This window comes from Delphinapterus leucas, chromosome 4 (assembly GCF_059928025.1).
Source record: "Delphinapterus leucas isolate spDelLeu-1000000601 "Yukka" chromosome 4, BTC_Dleu_Yukka2, whole genome shotgun sequence".
NCBI lineage: Eukaryota > Metazoa > Chordata > Mammalia > Artiodactyla > Monodontidae > Delphinapterus > Delphinapterus leucas.
In genome coordinates this window covers 107,777,559-107,795,900 of record NC_143132.1, presented here as the reverse complement: position 1 = coordinate 107,795,900, position 18,342 = coordinate 107,777,559, and the positions used below count along the sequence as shown (strand labels likewise).

At 41.5% G+C, this 18,342-nt stretch overlaps 1 protein-coding gene and 1 non-coding gene across 5 annotated transcripts in view; both read left to right on the top strand.

The window, feature by feature from the left end:
* The first annotated feature begins 2,358 nt into the window (after positions 1-2,358).
* On the top strand, positions 2,359-2,431 carry TRNAG-GCC (transfer RNA glycine (anticodon GCC)). Its single transcript has one exon. It is a non-coding gene; the product is annotated as a tRNA-Gly (tRNA).
* Positions 2,432-10,645: 8,214 nt separating this feature from the next.
* The window catches only part of TIPARP (TCDD inducible poly(ADP-ribose) polymerase), a 29,033-nt gene continuing 21,336 nt past the window's right edge, over positions 10,646-18,342 (top strand). The window contains exons 1-2 of one of the 4 annotated variants that reach the window (XM_022573732.2): positions 10,646-10,948; positions 13,799-14,755. In XM_022573732.2, the coding sequence (XP_022429440.1) occupies positions 13,839-14,755 (917 nt within the window). In that variant the 5' untranslated portion in view covers positions 10,646-10,948; positions 13,799-13,838. Of the gene's footprint in view, positions 11,053-11,319; positions 11,500-11,862; positions 14,756-18,342 lie in introns of those variants that run through there. The other 3 variants (XM_022573742.2, XM_089910964.1, XM_089910963.1) reach the window with 3 other exon arrangements.

Sequence of the window (18,342 nt, the reverse complement as noted above, 5' to 3'; positions counted from 1 at the left end):
ATTTTATTTTCCAACCTTTCACCCAGTAGTGTTAACATCCATTGATAATCCTTCCCTTCTCAGTTATTATTTTGGTGGTTACAAAATGAAGATTTTCTAATCCCATCAATCCATCTACATTTATTACCTGACATTTTTCTGTAAAGAAGAGCTTTCCTTCCTCTCTTGCACCCTACCCCCACCCCCTGCCTTTTTTTTGAGTATTTTAATTGACTCATGGATCCTTTTTCATTCAATATGCTATAATGAATTGCCATCATTATTTTTATCTTTCAGATTGCCCTGTTTTGGCTAGTAGGAGGACCTTTAATCTGGCTTCTGTGTCTTTTGACATATCCCATTAGTTTGGAATGCTTATTTGGTTGCTTTTAATTGAGTGCCAGATATTGCATTTGGATAATTGTACAAATAGTTGGAGGCCTACAATAATATTATCTTTCTCCAAGGAGGATTTATGTTTGCTTCTGGCAAGAGGTTAAGGCCACTAGCAATCCTAGATCATTTTAATCCAATTGGAGAACCTGAGAGGATTTGAAGCTGGGAGGGCTGGTCTATTTCTGGTTTACCCTCACTCCCAATGCAGCTCTTTGGGTCCCAACCCAAAACCTGGTGTCACTCCCTTTGACCTTCCCTGAACTTCAGTTTTTATACCCCTATCCCTGCTAGTCTGTCAAAAGTTCTGTTCAGCTTCTTAGCCACCTCTTTAGAAAAAGTGGCTTGAAATGTTCTGCTCACCTCTGAGTTTTCTTCTCTCAGGTCTTATTACCTTAAATCTTTGTGTTAGCTCTTGGAGTAATTTTTAAAGTATTTTTTTTCCAGCTTTTGTGGGTTTTCTGGGTAAGGTGCTAGCCTGAATTACCTAATCCATTACTAGAAGTGGAAGTTCTCCTGACCCCAGAGTTGACTTTTAAAAATAAAGTATGGTCACATCATCTTTCTAATTTCAACACTTCAGTGACTGCCTATCTTTCTGCAGAATTGTTAATTAGGCCTGAACGTCTACATCCCCAAATCATCTCCAGCCACTCTCCCTCTCACTTTCTGCTTTCCAAACCCACTCACTCTTTTTTGCATGCCACACCTTCACAATTCTGGCTTTGCACTTGCCGTTCCCATCTCCTGACCGCTGTTCGTTTCTCCCACCCATCTCCCTCTGAGCTAGTTAATGTTTACGTAATCATCAGAGCTCAGTCAAATATTTCTTCGCCAAGGAAGCCTTCCCTGGCTCTCCCAGCCTAGGTAGGTCTCAGTGATGGCACCATGCTCTTCTGCAAAGAACTTAGTGAGGTTTGTAAGTTTAGGTTGTTCTGAGTGATTATTCAAGTAAAACCTGTCATCTTCTATATTCTATATGAAGGCAGGGATCATGTCTGTTCTGCTCACCATTGCACACTCAGCGACTGTTTGTGGCAGGCAGTCAATAAGATAGAAGAATGAATAAAAATAATTGTCAATCAACAAGTCCTTTTCTGGGTCACTTATCTATGCAATTAGCCCACTTATTTTTACCAGCAGGTCCTCATGTACCTGCATGTTGATGCAGCTAAAGTTTCCTGGCTTTTACCTTTGAAGTCTGATAAAAAAAACAGTTTCGGTTTCCATTTCTCTTATGGTCACATTGATTTCATGTCTATAGAACATTATTTTTAACCAAAGACACACTGTTTTTTTGATGACTTTACAAAACTTTGAAACCAAGAGTTTTCCTAGGTTTCAATAATCATCGAGAAAAAGCCAGTTCAGATCCTTGATTTCCAATTTAGTTAAGTCTTCAGAAAGTGAAAAAAGTCAGAGTCTCAGGCAGGTGATGAAGTCAAAATAATACGGCAAATAATGTTGCAAATATTTTGTTTAATATAGATTTCCCTGATAGAGTAAATTTCCATCTGTTCTGCATTTGAAAATAAAAGACAGCTGTTTTGTAGGCAAGAAGTCAATAAATAATGGGAACTCTAATTGATACTATAGATTTCTGTTTTAAAGCCAGACTTAGGCTTACATTGCTAGAAACTTGTATGCACCTGTACCAATTGTTAATTTTCATGCTGTAATATGCTTGACTTGGATATTTTTCTTTCTGTAAACTCATAGAACACACAAGTGTCAACTGTTTCTTTAGACTCTAATTTCTTACTCAGCTTCCCCGAATGGGGTCTTCATTGACAAAGTTAGGTAATAGGAACTGTAAATTAGCTTAGATTTATAGGGATTACAGTTTGCCTCAGCTGGAGAAATATGAAATGAGTGGACACCACTGGGCAACACCTCACTTTCAGGCTTTGTGAAAATAAATCTCACTCATCTACAAATGAAGAATGCAGCCCAGTACTCTTTTTAAAAGACACACGTTTAGGGACTTCCCTGGTGGTCCAGTGGTTAAGATTCCGTGCTGCCAATGCAGGGGGCCCAGGTTCAATCCCTGGTCAGGGAACTAGATCCCGCATGCCACAATGAAGATCCCGTGTGCTGCAACTAAGACCCAGCGCAGCCAAATAAATAAGTAAATATTTTAAAAAATAAAATAAAAACTAGCCCTAGTCCCACCAGGGTCCCTAAGTTTAAATAAAATAAAATAAAAGACACATATTTAGGCCCTCCTAATTAACCTTTATGTCAAATGGAGGAACCAATGTATTCACCATGTAGGTTTAGAAATGGGGAAATTCTTAGATATGATAGCAAACAGTCCCAACTTTTCTCCTAAACTCTAGTCTTCTTATCTACTAACCATCTCCTCTTTTTTTTTGCTGCGTTGGGTCTTAGTTGCAGCACACGGGATCTTTGCTGAGGCCTACCGGATCTTTTGTTGTGGCATGCAGGCTTCGCTCTAGTTGTGGTGTGCGGTTTTTCTCTTTCTAGTTGTGGCGCACAGGCTCCAGGGCCTGTGGGCTCTGTAGTTGTGGTGCACAGGCTCTCTCGTTGAGGCATGTGAGCTCAGTAGTTGTGGCGCATGGGCTTAGTTGCCCCATGGCATGTGGGATCTTAGTTCCCTGACCAGGGATCGAACCCGTGTCCCCTGCCTTGGAAGGTGGATTCTTTACCACTGGACCACCAGGGAAGCCCCTAACCATCTCCTCTTAATGTGTCCAAAACTACACTCTTGTTTCCCTTTGCTCCCAAAAGCCTGCCTTCCACAATCTTCACCCATCTCAATAAATGACAATTCCATTTTCCTAATTGCTAAGCTGAAAACTGAGGGATCATCCCTGGTTCTTCAGTTTCCCTCATAAACTATGTCCAATTCAACAGCAAATCCTGTCAGTTCTACCCTTACCATGCTTCCAGAATCTAATCACATCTCGCCACTGCCACGGTTAGTACACTGGTCCAGGCTACCATAATCTCTTGCCTACACCAATAAATGATCTTCCTGCTTTTACTACTGCCATCCTACAAGGCTCTTCTACAGCCAGTAGCCAGAGTAATCCTTTTAAAATGTAAATTATATAGATTTCTGTCGCAAGTTGGAGTCCAAACTCCTTACCATGGGCCTAAAAGATATGAGATCTGGTCTCTGGCCACCCCTTTGACCTCTTCAGCAGAACTTCCTTTCATTCATTCCACGCCAATCAAACTGGCCTCTCTGATTTTTTTTCTAATATGCCAAGCTTGCCTCTACTTCAGATGCTATTCCATCTACCTGGAATGCTCTTCCCCTGATATCCTCATGGCTAGCTCCTTTATCTTCCTCAGACTTCTGCTTAAATGTTTCCCTTTAGGAAATGCCTTTCCTGAACAGCACATCATTTTTAAAAAGCACCATCTTACCCAGAGTGACTATACATCTCGATTTATCCAGGACAGTCCTGGTTTTATTTGCATCGTCTTAACATAATTGTGGATAATTACTCTCAATGTGTCCTTGTGTGATATATTATGTGGTTGTCCACCCTTAACATGTCTTATTTTTACAGCTTTCATCACTACCTGATATCACCTGTCTGTCTCCTCCCATTAGAATATTTGATAAGAGTTAACCATTTGTTCTATTCTCTAGTATCCCTAGCACTTAGAAATGTCTAGAACATAAATACTCAGTAAATGGGTTGAATGAATGAATGAGTGAATAGGACATTAAGTACCTGATAATGTCAAGTGCTCTCCTGGGAACCAGAGAGGAAAAGATAAATAAGACAGTCTATATTCAATGCACCAGCCCCACCTGAGAGATTCTGGTTTGACTGGTCTTGTGTAGAGACTGGAAACAGATGTATACATATAGGGTGTGTGTGTGTGTGTACACATATATATAGTCAGTGGCTCAAGTGATTATCACAGGCCAAGTTGCAAACCTATGGTTCAGGAGCTATATGCCTGTAGAGGAGTCAGAGGTGAAAGGCAAGTGCACTTCAGAGCCATCTCTTTTCAGTGAATGGCTAGGATGTCCAATCTGCCAAAATCACCATATTGAGTTTGGACATTAGCATTAAAATTTATGCTCTGTACATGATCTTGCCCAGTGTGGCTGGCCAGGGCTACTGATGAATTAAATTCCTAACTTCTGTTTTTGTCACTGGAAACAGTGTTTACTGTAGGGATAGAGCACTGGTTTTACAGAGCCTGAACAGCAAGACTGGGAACTATTTATGGTCCAGAATGTCTTAAGACAATATAAAAAGTAGGGACAGGGAAGTTGTCCATGGAGAACAGATTCTGGGACTTGATGAAAATGAGCAGTTGGACACAATTTATTTGCTGCAGGGAATAGCTTTGTAATCAAACCTGTGCATAACCCTAATTATATCCTTAGGATACATTTACACGGTAGAAATGCTGTTAACTCAGATGATCTCTGCATACAATTTTCAAGATCATCTTTAATTACTTGGGAATTCACTTTTTTAAAAAGTAAACCTTTTTCTTATTAAATTTAGGAGTACTTCAAGAAGAAACAATTGAGTTGCTTAACATTCTAAGAAATAATAATTCTAGATACTTCAAGAAATCTTGGTAATTCTCTCCTCTGACAATTTATAGTCAGGCTTAATTCTTCCTCACTGTGTATTCTTAGCACTTTGCAGGTGTAACTCTATTATAGCACTTACCACACTATAGTGTATTTATTTGTTTTCCTCTTTGGCCATACCCTCCACATCTCCTTTCCCTCCCAGCACTACCTACCCCTGCTCCAAGTCCACCTCCCCAACCCCAGAGTGTTTTAAACTCTGAACTCTTAAAGCAGCAGTGCCTAGAACATCTTCAAAGTGCAGAATCCTCTGCCCTCTGAGATTTTGATTCAGGAGGTCTAGGGTGGGGCTGGGGAATCTGCAGCCAACTTTCCCAGGTGATCTGGGTGGTCAGTTCACAAACAACTGACAGAAAGTAGGAATTATCTTAGTCATCATTGCATAACTAGTACCTGGTAAATATACACCCAATAAATGAATAAACTGAATGAATGGCCTGGAAAAAATGTGGGACTTCTCTGAAGGAATCATTTCATATAGACCAAAACCAGTTACATCAGAAAGCACTTTGATTATGTGCTGTGTGAATTACTCAACAGGTCCAAAATGAAGGGGATGAAAGAGCACACTTGGCTGTCATGGATCCTGTGAAGATAAGAACAGTCCAGCAGGTGATTAGGCAGTTTACAAATACAAATCTTGGCTAAACAGAATAGCTGGTGATCTGGCATAAGCATTTTAGAATTCATCCTATTCATATTTTATCTATCATTTTCCAGTAAGCCTTCACTTTTCCTAGACATACGTACCTTGTTGCCTCATCAGAGGTGGAGAAAAGAAGTTTCAAGAAAAAGATTATAAATGAGAAATATTTTTAAAACTTGGAAATGGTCTGCAAAGCGAATATTCTATCACTTTATGAAAATATGAATCTTAAGTTTACATTTATCAAGGCATGTTCATGTCAAGCTCTAAACCAACCTACCTCTGAGCTTTGAATTACTTCACCATTCATGCTGATGAAATTCTCTACTTTTAGTTGCTGTGACATATTCTCTAGTAGCTTTTTCCAGTCTTCTCCCACCAACACCATATTTAAGACCCACTTGAGGTAAATACATTTCAGCCAAAATCTTTTCTTACTCTAGGATCCAAGGGTGCAGAACTGCCTCTCAGGAAACTAGGAAATCTTCCTTCAGATACATTCCAGGAGTTGGCCCATTAGTAACAACATCAAGACAGAATTTTCAATAATAGGTTTTACGTTTTAAAACATCAGTAATTCAGTTGCATAATATCAATTCGGCTTTTCTTTCACTTTGAATACAGTACATACATGCGCTTTGAGTTAGAAAATAAGTTTTCCTTATGTACATAGAAAAAATTATAGCTTGGACTTAGCACTGACAGATAAGGAATTGTCAATCTGCCATTTATGCAAATTGGCTGTGTTCTCAGAACAGCATTGCTAAGAGCCAAGGCCTCTGCTTTCAAATCTCAGGTCTTTAATGACTCTGAGTCATGCTAGTCAGTTTCCTTCTTGGTGTGGTAACCAGAAATGATTATCTTTCCACCAGAAGGTTGTTGGGGAATTAAGTATTACTGATAATTGTGAAAACAGAAAGGAAGAAAGAGATATTAATACTTTGAAGCATGTATTCTGTTAATAAAAATGAAAACAGGAGGTCTTTGGGCACTTGAAATTTCAGGTGGTCTCAGCTTTTACATAAGTTATTCATTGGAAGTGCTATACGGAACTGATCAGTCACGCTAAAGCAAATCCAGCAGACAAGGATAACAGAAATTATCAATAAAAGGAGTACATGGAAAGGTAATTAGAATATTTCAATCCTATAAGCATATTTAAAAGCAATTAAATGGCTTAGGGCCACATACAGAAAGTGTGCACATGCATATGCTATATATGTCGAATGTTATGTTTTGTCTTTTGTAGTTCTGAAGAGCATTCAAATAGGAGCCACTTCTTCATGTACTTATAATGTTTAATCCAGTGACTTGAATGTAGTAGATACTCAGTGAATGAATGATTTTTTTAAAAAGTGAATTAAGTTCAGTGACAAGAAACGAGTTAGGTAAAACTTATTATAGTTACTTGGAATGTTAAACAGCTATTTGTTTAAAAGCTATTTGTTTCCATGTGTTAACATGGAAAACTGCTTATAATATAGTGTTAGGTAAAATAGGAATACACTGTAATGTTATTGTGAAAAACCTGTGAATAAAATAAGACAGCATAACTATAGGAAAATGTTAAAATGGGACTTGAGAAGTTTCAACTATGGGTAGTCTTATGTCTCCTCTCTACTTGCTATTTTTTCTTTAATAAACATGTATTTCTTAATCATATAATTTGGCATATCTGGAATTGGCAGCAAATGCTATAGGAGTTGATGTATTGCTTTGTGATAGCTCTTATATTTCTGACATACTAGGTCATGCTGCTGCTAACTGGTAGAGCCTGCAAGCAGGAAGACTAGTTAGAAGATAACTTATGACAGTTTATGTATTGGCCAAGAATATGTTTAGCTACACATAACAGAAAACAGTTTAACCAAATTGGAGTTTATTTTTCAGACTTACTAAAGTCCAGGGGTAGCCACTCTAGGGCTGCTGCAGGAGCTTTAAGATGTCCTGAATGACCCAGGCTCCTCCTCTCATTCTGCTCCAGGATCCTTAGCTTATAGACTTCATATTTTCCACATCATGTTCACCTTCATTTTTGTCATGAGGTTCCATCTCCATCTTCATGTTAATATTCTAGGAGGAAGAAAAAAAAGGAAGAAATGAATTGGGGTATATCTACATTAGGAAAAAAATTCTTTTTTAGACATCTTCACCGTGTGTCTAGAACTATATCCATGGCCACCCAAAAGTGTATGGGATCTAGGGAAAAGCATTTGTGGCTAGGCACATTGCTAGCCCTTCTTCTCAAAAAAAAAAAGTGTCAGGATCTTTCTAATAAGAAAGAGGTAACAAGCAATGTCTTTCCCTTCTTCTCATATAAGGAATACTCATCCCCTCCCTTAAAGAAAGAAAAAATCCCAAAGTCTTTGCAGTGAGCTTAGAGTCCAAGATTCAGGAGTCCCAATGATGTGGAGTACTCCCCAGTAAGAGTGTGGATCCTCATGCACCGGCACCAATTAAAAAAGTTACCTGCCTCAATACTCCTATTAAGTAATGATGGATAGACAGGGTACATGATGTTGGTAAAACTCCTATTCAGAAAGGCGAAGATGGAAACACCCAGTGGTCACTGGTCCATAGACCATCTCATATCCTGTTGGAAAGAGCAAAGATTCCATGCCCTTGCTTAATCAGTCAATTCCTGGTTCTGTTCTTTAGGAGGATCTTACTACTCCATTATATTCCAGGGATCACATCTGAGGCAGACAATGTGGAAGATACATTTTCTGGAGAAGTAAAATTTTAGCAGTCTGAGAAGTCTAGATCCAAGAGTGGTGAGTCCAGAATCTGGTGCCATTTTTCCATTTGGGCCAATTGACACTCTGAAAACAGTAATGGAGAGGTTGAGAACTAGCTAGAGTTCTCTGTTGCCTCAAGGGGAGTAACTGGGGAGTGGAGGGTGAAAAATAAGTTGGATTCCAAAGAGCTACATCCTGGGAGTAACTTTTAATTATTAATCCTTGATTGGGGATTAAAGTGATCTGCTTTTAGTCTAAGCATCTCCCAATATTCATGGCCTCAAGCAGTCCCCCTCCCGCATAGACTCTGAGCCGGGTAGTGTGACTTGCTTTGGCCAATAACACATTATTAAGCATAACGTAAGCAAAGGCTTGCATATTGAGGCTTGTCTTCTTGGAATGCTCCCTCTTGGAACCCCGAGAGGGGTCCATGCTGTGAGGAAGCCCAAGTTAGCCACATGAAGAAGCCTTGTAGAGAAAAACCAGGGAATTCAGCCAAGGGCCAGAACAGAGGCCCAAGACATGTGGCCCTAGTTGAGCCAGGCCTCAGCCATCTGAGACACCCCAAGTGAGACTCCAGATATGGAGCAGAGATGAGCCATCTGCACTACGCCCTGACTGAATTCCTGAGCCAGAGAATCCCGGATCATAAGCAAACAAGAGTTGTTGTTTTAAGTCATAAGTTTTGGGGTCATTTGTTCACAGCAATAAATAACTGAAACACTGCTAAAAGAATAAAGAATGTATAACAAGTAACCTAATTGTTGAGAGGGAATAGAATTTAAAATACTTCAAAAGAAGGCATGAAAGGAAAGAAAAGAACACAGAACAGATGAAACAAATAGAAAGCAAACAGTAAAATGGTAGATTTAAACTCAGATACTTGCTTTTAGGAAATTCCATATGTGAGTAGGCACACATCAAGATTTTGTCTCAATACAATTTGTAAAGCCTGGAAATTCTTGACTTTTACTTAGTAGTCCCTGAATTCTGTCCATATCATTCTCACCTTAGTTTAAATGGCATCAAGGCACCTGCCCTGATGCCATTTGTAATAAGCCTGCTGGGGTAGGATACTACCCTTAATCTATTCTTTGCTGATGTGTCACTCAAGTTTGGTTTAGAACAGTTTAAGAAAGGCTTGGAACCCTAATATTTATTACTACAACCTCTTATTTTTTACAGGCTTCCATGTTTGGTAAGGTAATAGCTTTTTCAACCCAGAATGCCTCCAAGTTACAGAATTAAGCCACTTTAGATTTCAGGACACATGAAGAGAGTATCTCTTTGCGAGCTGTGTTCCTTTTTCTGCCAGCTGTTGGGGATACAGTCGTGATTAATTTTCTTTGATTTTGACCAGGGCCTCTCCCCCCCGCCCGACACACACACATATATGGCGATTATATGAATTTAACGTAGTGTTTCTTCCTCCACCGCTGAAAAATTATTCAACAGACTCACCATCCAGGGCATTTTACAATCCAGAAAATATGGAAAATTCACAGGCGGTGTATATTTTAGAGGTGAGTACATGGTGCTCCGAAAGCTCCATGAGGACAGGCAAGGTGTCTTGGCTGATCAGGGCTGTAGTCTAAGCCTCCACTTCACCCGGCATGCAATAGGCACTCGACAAATTTGTTGAATGAATAAACAAGTCTCTACCGTGTTTGTGGCCTTTAAGACACATATACGTGCTTCTACTGTCAAAACCCAAAGCTAGGTTTCCCTTCTGCAATGCTGAGAATGTTTCCCGTAAAACAGGAATGCGTGCAACCAGGTCGGGCAATCGCAGGCCACGGTGCGCCGCAGGGCCTGCCTGTGCGGAACGGGGCGGGCGACCCCGTCTGGCCGCAACGGCCATAGCAGCTGATCGCCTCCTCTCGGGGTCGGTGGCGTCAGGGGTAGGAGGCCTCTAGTGAGGAGGCAAATAAACAAAGCCAACCGCACAGAAACGGGTTGTTCCGTTTCACATCCTCCCTCTCCTCCCTCGGGTGCCTGAGTTTCCTCCGAACAAAGTGACCCTCCATCTGTCTGCAGGTAGGTGGAGCCCGCCGCACGGTGCGAACCTCCCCTCCTCACAGCCACGCGATCCCAGACGCTTGCGGACGTAGACCCTCCGGGACCCAGCTGGCGGCGAAAGGACACGCCCCCTCCAGGGAGCACGGGGCCGCTGCACGCACACCTCGAGCGCGCCTCCCCGCGAGTAAGCGCGCATGCGCACGCGGGGCGGGCCGCCTACCCGTCACCCACTGAGCTCCCGGTCCCCTCACCCCACCCCAGCCCCCCTGCCTCTCAGGCTCCACCTCCGCGACGGGGCTGCCGAGAGGAGGCGACCGGAAGCCACTTTAAAGCAGAGCTCGAGGTGACAGGCGAGCGAGCCGGGTCGGGAGTGCAGTCGCGGTTTTCTGCGCTCCCGGCGGCGGAATGGCCCGAGCGCCGCTCGCCGCGTCTCCGGCCTGCGACCCCTAGACGCCCGAGCCCGTCCCCCACGCCCACCCCCCCACACACCCCTCCCCCACCCCCCCCGGCGCGAACAGTGTAAGCCGGCGGCACCGCGACTCGGCTCCTGTGGTCCGTTTTCTCAGGCTGCCCGTTCAGGTAAAGGGCTCCGGGTGGGCTCTGAGGGGCCGAAGAGGGACCCTCGCTGGGAAGGCGGGCGCGGAAGGGGTCGCCGGCCTCGCTGCCGGCTTTCACGTACAGGGGTGAGTGCTGTTTAGACTGTGCCTTTTTTACTGAATTCACTCGGATCCCGTCAATATCAGGACGGCATTGGTTTACACTTCTTAGTCACTTCGGGCCTCTAGCAGGTGTATAAATTGGAGTTAATTCGCTGAAGGGTTTAGTCTGGGGCGCCGGCGTCTCCCCATTCCCACTGGGTCGGGGAGACTCGGGGGTGCGTCTGTGTGGTTGCCCCCGCTGGGCAGACCCTGCGCGCTCTGGGGCGCAGATCGAGGGGGGAGGGCACGGCCGCTGAGAGGAGCCTTCCGGAGGACCCGTGTTCCGGCTGCAGCCCAGAAGTTTGAAAGCTGATTTCAGTTTAACTTTGAAGTCGTCGCCTTCCTCCCCGCCGGCCCGAGAAGCGCCCGCCGCGTTTCCCGGCTCTTCTCGGGTCGAGCCTCCGAGCCTCGCAGGACGGTCTTCGCGGGAAGGTCGGTCGAGGAGAGAAAGAAATTAACTGTGGAAGGCGCCACGAGTGGCTTCTGGAAGGGAGGGCAGCCAGGGCGGGAGTCTCTCGTTGGGTGGGAGGAGGCTGGCCCGGGGGTGTGAGGGCAGGCGGGGGCAGGATGCTCGGGAACACACGGGATGGGCCGCGTTGCGCGGAGTTGGTGCGGCCCGGGGGGCCGAGCTGAGCAAACTACCGCGGCCGGCAGGAGGCGTCGCTCGGACCCGAGCGTCGCGCTGCGCCCGGCCGGAGTGCTGAGTTTGGAGCGGGCAGTTTCCCCGGATGGTGCGAGGGGTCGGGAGTGCCCGAGAACCGGGGGCATCACGAGGTGAAGGGTAGAGCGGTAGGTCGCCTACAGCGGGGACTGGAGGAAGGTGTCCTTCCAATCTTTATTTTTCTGTTATGCAAACTAATTGAGGAACTAGGTTCTAGTGACTTCCCCACTCCAGCCACTCCTCCAGTTCTCTGCCCCTTTCTCGGTTTTATTTCTGAGGTTGACAGAGGGCAAAAATAGGAAAAGTTGTGGCGTGTGTGTATGCACCCGTATAAATGAACTGGGTTTCGTCTGTTTTGCCTTGATTGGGTGTGATAGGAGCGGGGTGTGTGTGTGTGTGTGCGCGCGCGTGGGGGAAGGCACAGGCCAGTTTGGTGTGGTGAAGAGGGAATACCACAATCTGTGCCAATTGTGCCTTGAGGCAAGAGCACCAAATGATGAATAATAACGCCTGGTTTGGCTGCTTTCCAGTTGATTTATGTCTTATGTCAAGTCTCTCCTTCATGAAGCTTTCCCTAACAATGCCAGCTCACATTGAACTTTCCTTTTTCTACCTTTTTTTTGTACTTACTGTATGCATTAAAACCTTGTTATAAAAAAAAAAACCTTGTTATATACTGTGTTTTTACTTTTTTTGAGTTTGATCATTAAGCACTTTTTACACATGTACGTTTATGAATCTCTCCAATTAGTTCTTTTTAATATTCATTTTTCTGGGTACTCAGTTTTATCATTTTGTTGCTATTGTTGACTCATAAAGCCTCACAGAACTAGGCATTTAATAGGTGCTTTTTCTTCAGTAATTCAGCAAAAAAATATTGTGGAGCACCCACTATGTGCATTGTGCCAGGCACTGTACTGGGTACCTGGGATGCATACTTGATGAAGTCATGAGCCCTTGCATCAAAGATTTCTTTCAGTCTGTTGGACAAGGGAGAAGATTAATTGCTCATCACCACCCCTTTACCACCTGGCACAATGCTCAGTAAATATTTTCAGAATTAGTTAATGAATGCTAGATTGTGGAGGAGACACCATTCATCACTTTACAAAGTTTTCTTTGCTTTTTACTTAAAGTTCCAGTTTCTTTCAAGGGGTCTGATTCTTTGAAGAAAGCACTTTTTTAGTCACTGAGTAGTTCTTTAGGGATCTGAAATTTGGTGTTTTTTTTTTTTTCTTGTGTTATTTTTCTATGCCTTCATTTGTCTTTTTGAAGACATGCATATATGTAACTTTTCTGAAGAGAAGGAGGCCCCTTTCTGTATTAGGAAGTTGTGTTTGGTTTCTGAAACAGTGTGCAGTGGTTGTTGCTGATGTAGCTTCTGTTACTAACAAGCCCTGATATTCTTCCTCCAGTAGTGGTGATGTTTGGGGATTGCAAAAGTAGACCCTTAACGTCCTTGGGGAATATATTGGAACTTTCTGAATCTAGAAATGCTTCAGTAGGCTTTCTCCCATATAATATTTCGATTGAGAAGCCCCTGTTTCCTGAGTGTATCCTTACACCCCAAATTCACTCACAGTTAACTTTGCAGTTTTTCCTGCGTTTGATAAACTTTTTTTTTAACAAAGAAGTAGTTTTTGTCACCTCATGAGATAGGCAATACATAAACAACTGTGAAGAGAGCCACGAAGCAGTAGAGATGTGGTTTCCCCACTGTCATTAGATGCACTTATTTCTACCCCTCACCCTCCACCCCATCCTAGACTTACTGTAAACATTCATACCCCAGCAGAATTACAAGTCATATATTAAGTCCACAAATAAATGTCAAGAGCCTATTGGAAGATACTATCTCTCTTTCACCTTTACCTGTTGTGGGCTTTTGAATAAACTTGGCTGCTTTGGAGCCTTGATTTCTCAGTAAAATTTAAAACTGACCTGTAAAGGTGAAATACAGTATAAGAGGAATGATTTCAGGGACTTAGAGACTAGAACAAAACACGTTGATGAATGAATAGGATTCGGTTGTTGTCAGCTTGTAAATGATATTCTTTCTTTTCCTGGTAGGATTTTTTAGACTGAGGAGCAATTGGAGCTGATCCACATCATGGAAATGGAAACCACCGAACCTGAGCCAGACTGTGTAGTGCAGCCTCCCTCTCCTCCTGATGACTTTTCATGCCAAATGAGACTCTCTGAGAAGATCACTCCATTGAAGACTTGTTTTAAGAAAAAGGATCAGAAGAGATTGGGAGCCGGAACCCTGAGGTCTTTGAGACCAATATTAAATACTTTGTTAGAATCTGGCTCACTTGATGGGGTTTTTAGACCTAGAAATCAGAGTGCAGAAGAGAGCAGCTTACATGAATCTATGGTGAAAAAACCTTTGGAAATCAATCCATCGTGTCCACCAGCAGAAGACAGTATGTCTGTCCTGATTCCTGATGGAACAAATGTCGGGGGCCAGATACCAGAAGCCCATCCTACCACTGATGATCCTGAACAAGTGGTTCCAATCCAGGATCATAGCTTTCCACCAGAAACCATCAGTGGGACAGTGGCAGATTCTACAGCGGGGCACTTCCAGGCTGACCTTTTGCACCCAGTTTCAAGTGATGTTCCTGCTAGTCCTGACTGCATAGACAAAGTCATGGATTACGTTCCAGGGGTTTTCCAAGACAACAGTTTTACAATCCAGTACATTTTGGATACCAGTGATAAGTTGAATACTGAGCTCTTTCAGGACAAAAGTGAAGAGGCCTCCCTTGACCTTGTGTTTGAGCTGGTGAACCAGCTACAGTACCACACTCACCAAGAGAACGGAATTGAAATTTGCATGGACTTTTTGCAAGGCACTTGTATTTATGGCAGGGATTGTTTGAAGCACCACACGGTCTTGCCGTATCATTGGCAGATCAAGAGGACAACTACTCAGAGGTGGCAGAGTGTATCCAATGATTCCCAGGAGCACTTGGAAAGATTTTACTGTAACCCAGAGAATGATAGAATGAGAATGAAGTATGGGTATGTATTTATAACTACTTTAAAGCTATTATTAAATCCTATAGAGAAGGTAAAGAGGCTTTAGTAGGGTAGTTTCTTTCAGTAGTAACCTAACAGGTTTGTTTTTTTTTTTTCTACTGTTATTCTTTTGGCTGTATGCTATCCTGATTTTTCATGGCAGTTGAATGCAGGCTATTTAACCAGACAATGAAGGTTTTATGATTTGAACAATTCAAATGTCACTCTGTGCAATATGTGTGTGACTGAGAAGTTGCATATACATTGAGTGTTGTGAATCGAATACTATTTTAATCATACAGGAGAGCTTGCTTTTGAAAGAAAATCCATGGAGAATCTTATAAATTACGAATGCCTAATTATCTAATTTTAAAGTTTTGTATATTGAGTAGTTCCTGTTTTTTAAAGGAAAATAGTATTATTTGGAGATTTTTGTGGCCCTCTTTACATTTTGAATAGTCCAAACAATTTTTCTGTGAATGATTCCGAAGTACCTCCCAAACTTCTGAATCATGCCCAAACATGTTAAATCTCTTTTTTAGTTTCCTTAAAGCTTTTTACCATTAATTTTATTATTCTGTTTATCTTACAGATAAAATAAATTGTTCCACAACTCAGGGTATTTTTTTAAACCTGAAAGAGTCTTACAACAGTGAGTGAAGGAAAAATTTATGTTAATGGACATATCTGTTTGTCATTTACATAAAAAAAAGTTATTCTCATGTTTTTGTAGGCAAGATATGTATATAAATAATTTGGTTCTTTTATGGATGTCCAGGCATTATTCACTGATAGGGAACTGAAATTTCCACATCTCAGTTCTTCTTTAATGAACTTGAAACTGGAGAAAATAATACTTGCCACATGTAAAGTTGCTAGTGCAAAAATGGCTGTATAATAAGCATTGATCTTTATATTCCTAAGTTGTTTCTCCTGTAGTATAAAGGGACTTAAAATAGTAGGCTGACCATCCTAACCCAGAAGTTCGGGAGAAAAACTTTGTGGAGAGTCATCTTTGTTCACAAATAAGTCAGGTTACACTACCCAAGTGTCTGGAGAGTTAGAAGGCAAATGGTGGCAGTGAACCATTTTCATGTTGTCTAATTCTATTAGTTTTGATGTTAACCTTCTGTGTTCTAACAGTGCCAGAGCGTTGTTGGCATTACAGTAACCTGGTCTTTGTTTAACTTCTCTTGCTCCCATTTAGTATTAGCTAGGTGGTTTTCTTTGGATATTTCAGTTGTATAGTACACAGATCTATGTGTCTTTTTAGCAACTTAATTACCATGAGACTGGAATTTTGCGTCTTATGTTTCAAAAGCGACATATGGAACAAGATGAGAAACAATATAAAGCCCAAGTTTAAAGGCATTATTTTGTAGAAGACCTCTTCGGATAAAAGTAAAGCTTATATCAAAAATGTAGTTCTCCTGATCGTAAATCCATTCTCTTGATAATGTAAATGCATTCAAGATTCTGTCTTGCTTGGGTAGCAAAATTCTCAGATCCTGTAACAAAGCTAAGTACTTCTGACTTATTTTTTTTAGCCAGCATTGGAAGAGAGAAAAATGTTTTCCATTTTGTCTTAAAAATCTTTTTAATAAGGTATTGTCCAAAATCTCTGTTGCCCATGAGCTAGCAATTCTGATTGGTATGTCAAGGGTAATTAATTTTATATACTCTCAAAGCCACTCTAATCCTTCCATCTCCAGATTGCAAAACTGTGCAGAACAGTGGCCTCCCACTTCACTCTTATAAAGCAAATTTCCAGTCTGCTAAGTACTTCAGCATCTTGGTACATTAGGTTTCTATCTGTTTGAATTGCTCAGGAAGAAACTAGCAGGATTATTGTCCAACACATTACGTTCTGTTACCTTGAGCAAGGCAAGACAGATATTTTGATTCCCAGAAAATCCAGGAACTCTTATGATAGCAGCACACTGAGTATTTTATCCTTTGGTAAAATTTCTTTGCTGAAGAGTAGACACAGATAAAAGCCCATACGCATTCATTGTTGGATCAGTTATAAAGTAGCTGCAGTGAGTGCTTGATTTCCAGATCAGTTTTAAGGAAGTAAATTAGTGTTTATTTGACACTTGAGAGGAGAAATATGAGTGAATTATTATACGTGGTTCTGCCCTGATAAAAATGGCAAAAAGTATGAACAGTTAATTACTAGTAAAGTGAAGTTCTCTGTGGACTACAGTAAGAAATGTTATAAGATTGTAGATAGCTAAATGTCAAAAATTAGGCTTTTGGGAAGTTGACCTGTAGTCATTGCAACCTGGTTTTCCTTGTATTCCAAAGAGATGTTGTGTTTCCTGGCAACAAGATGCAGATAACGGCATGTTGAGCCTTGCTGAGAGATTCACAAACAAGCTGGAGCAGCCCAGGTTCACATGGTTACCACATTATTTGGCTAAAGCTATTAATCTCTGTGGTCAGGCCTGTAAAGCTGGTCTATCTGTGCAGATTGCACATAACCAGGAAGTGTGTGTTCAGCTGTGTATATGCCCAAGTCGAACCAGTCTTTAGATTCAGGAATAATGAATGGCAGTTGTTTATCCCACTTGTTTTCAGCAGTTTATATGACTTGGTAAATCATTATTATATACTATACCCATAATAGTTCATTGTGTGGAACTTGGGGAAAGTTCATAGTTCTGAGTCTCTAGCAGAGACAAAAGTTCATAGTTTCAAACTGTGTAGATAAAATTCTTTGGTTTTTGCAAATGGATTTAACATCTAACTTAATCCAAATTAGATGTGCAGTGTTCATTTTATTCTCAAGAGTGAATGGAAGGAAAGTTGAGCTAGATAAGTTCACAGGTGCCTTCCAACTCCTTAGTCAAGATGCTTAGATACTAAAAACACATGTAAAAACAGGATTTTAATAATAAAAGTGCCTACTTGGTTCATTATAATGAAATTATTTTAATTACTCTTTTCCAGTTTTGCCTTCACCCCAAATTATACCATTCTACTTTGCTTTCTCATTCCTTTTGTACATCTGCAAAATCAACTGGAAAGTAGTTGTATGTATGAACTCCCCATATTTAGATGCTAAGGCTTTTGCACACGGGATGGGCTTTGGAGAATTTCCAAATTCCAGATAAGCAGTTAAGAAAACAACATCGAATGTTGTGTTTTCCATTAAGAAAACATAGTCTCTGACAGTTTAGGCACTCATCCTTAGTAGAAAATGATATTAAATGGCAGGACTAAGCAGTTTTAAAAGGGTCTCGGTAGCTGTGCTGAATACTGTTGTGGATAATTGAAATTGTGGAGGATGTGCAAATCTCCCTTTAGCAACTGCGACCACCATAGGTTTTCACATTACGTTCATTTTAAAGTGTGCCAGAATAGTCTTCTAGTTATTATCGCCCATAAGGAAGAGGCACTGTGCTGACCTTATTTTGTAGGTAATTCCACCTACTGTGAAAATATGACCAGTGATTATTTCTAATTCTGAATTTCCTGCAAAGGGGGGAGGATGAAGAAGAAAGTTGCAAGCTCTGACTCCATGATTAATTTTTCTCAGAAGACAGTGTTCTTTTCTCTTCTTTAGAATTAAAGCTTATTGATAAAAA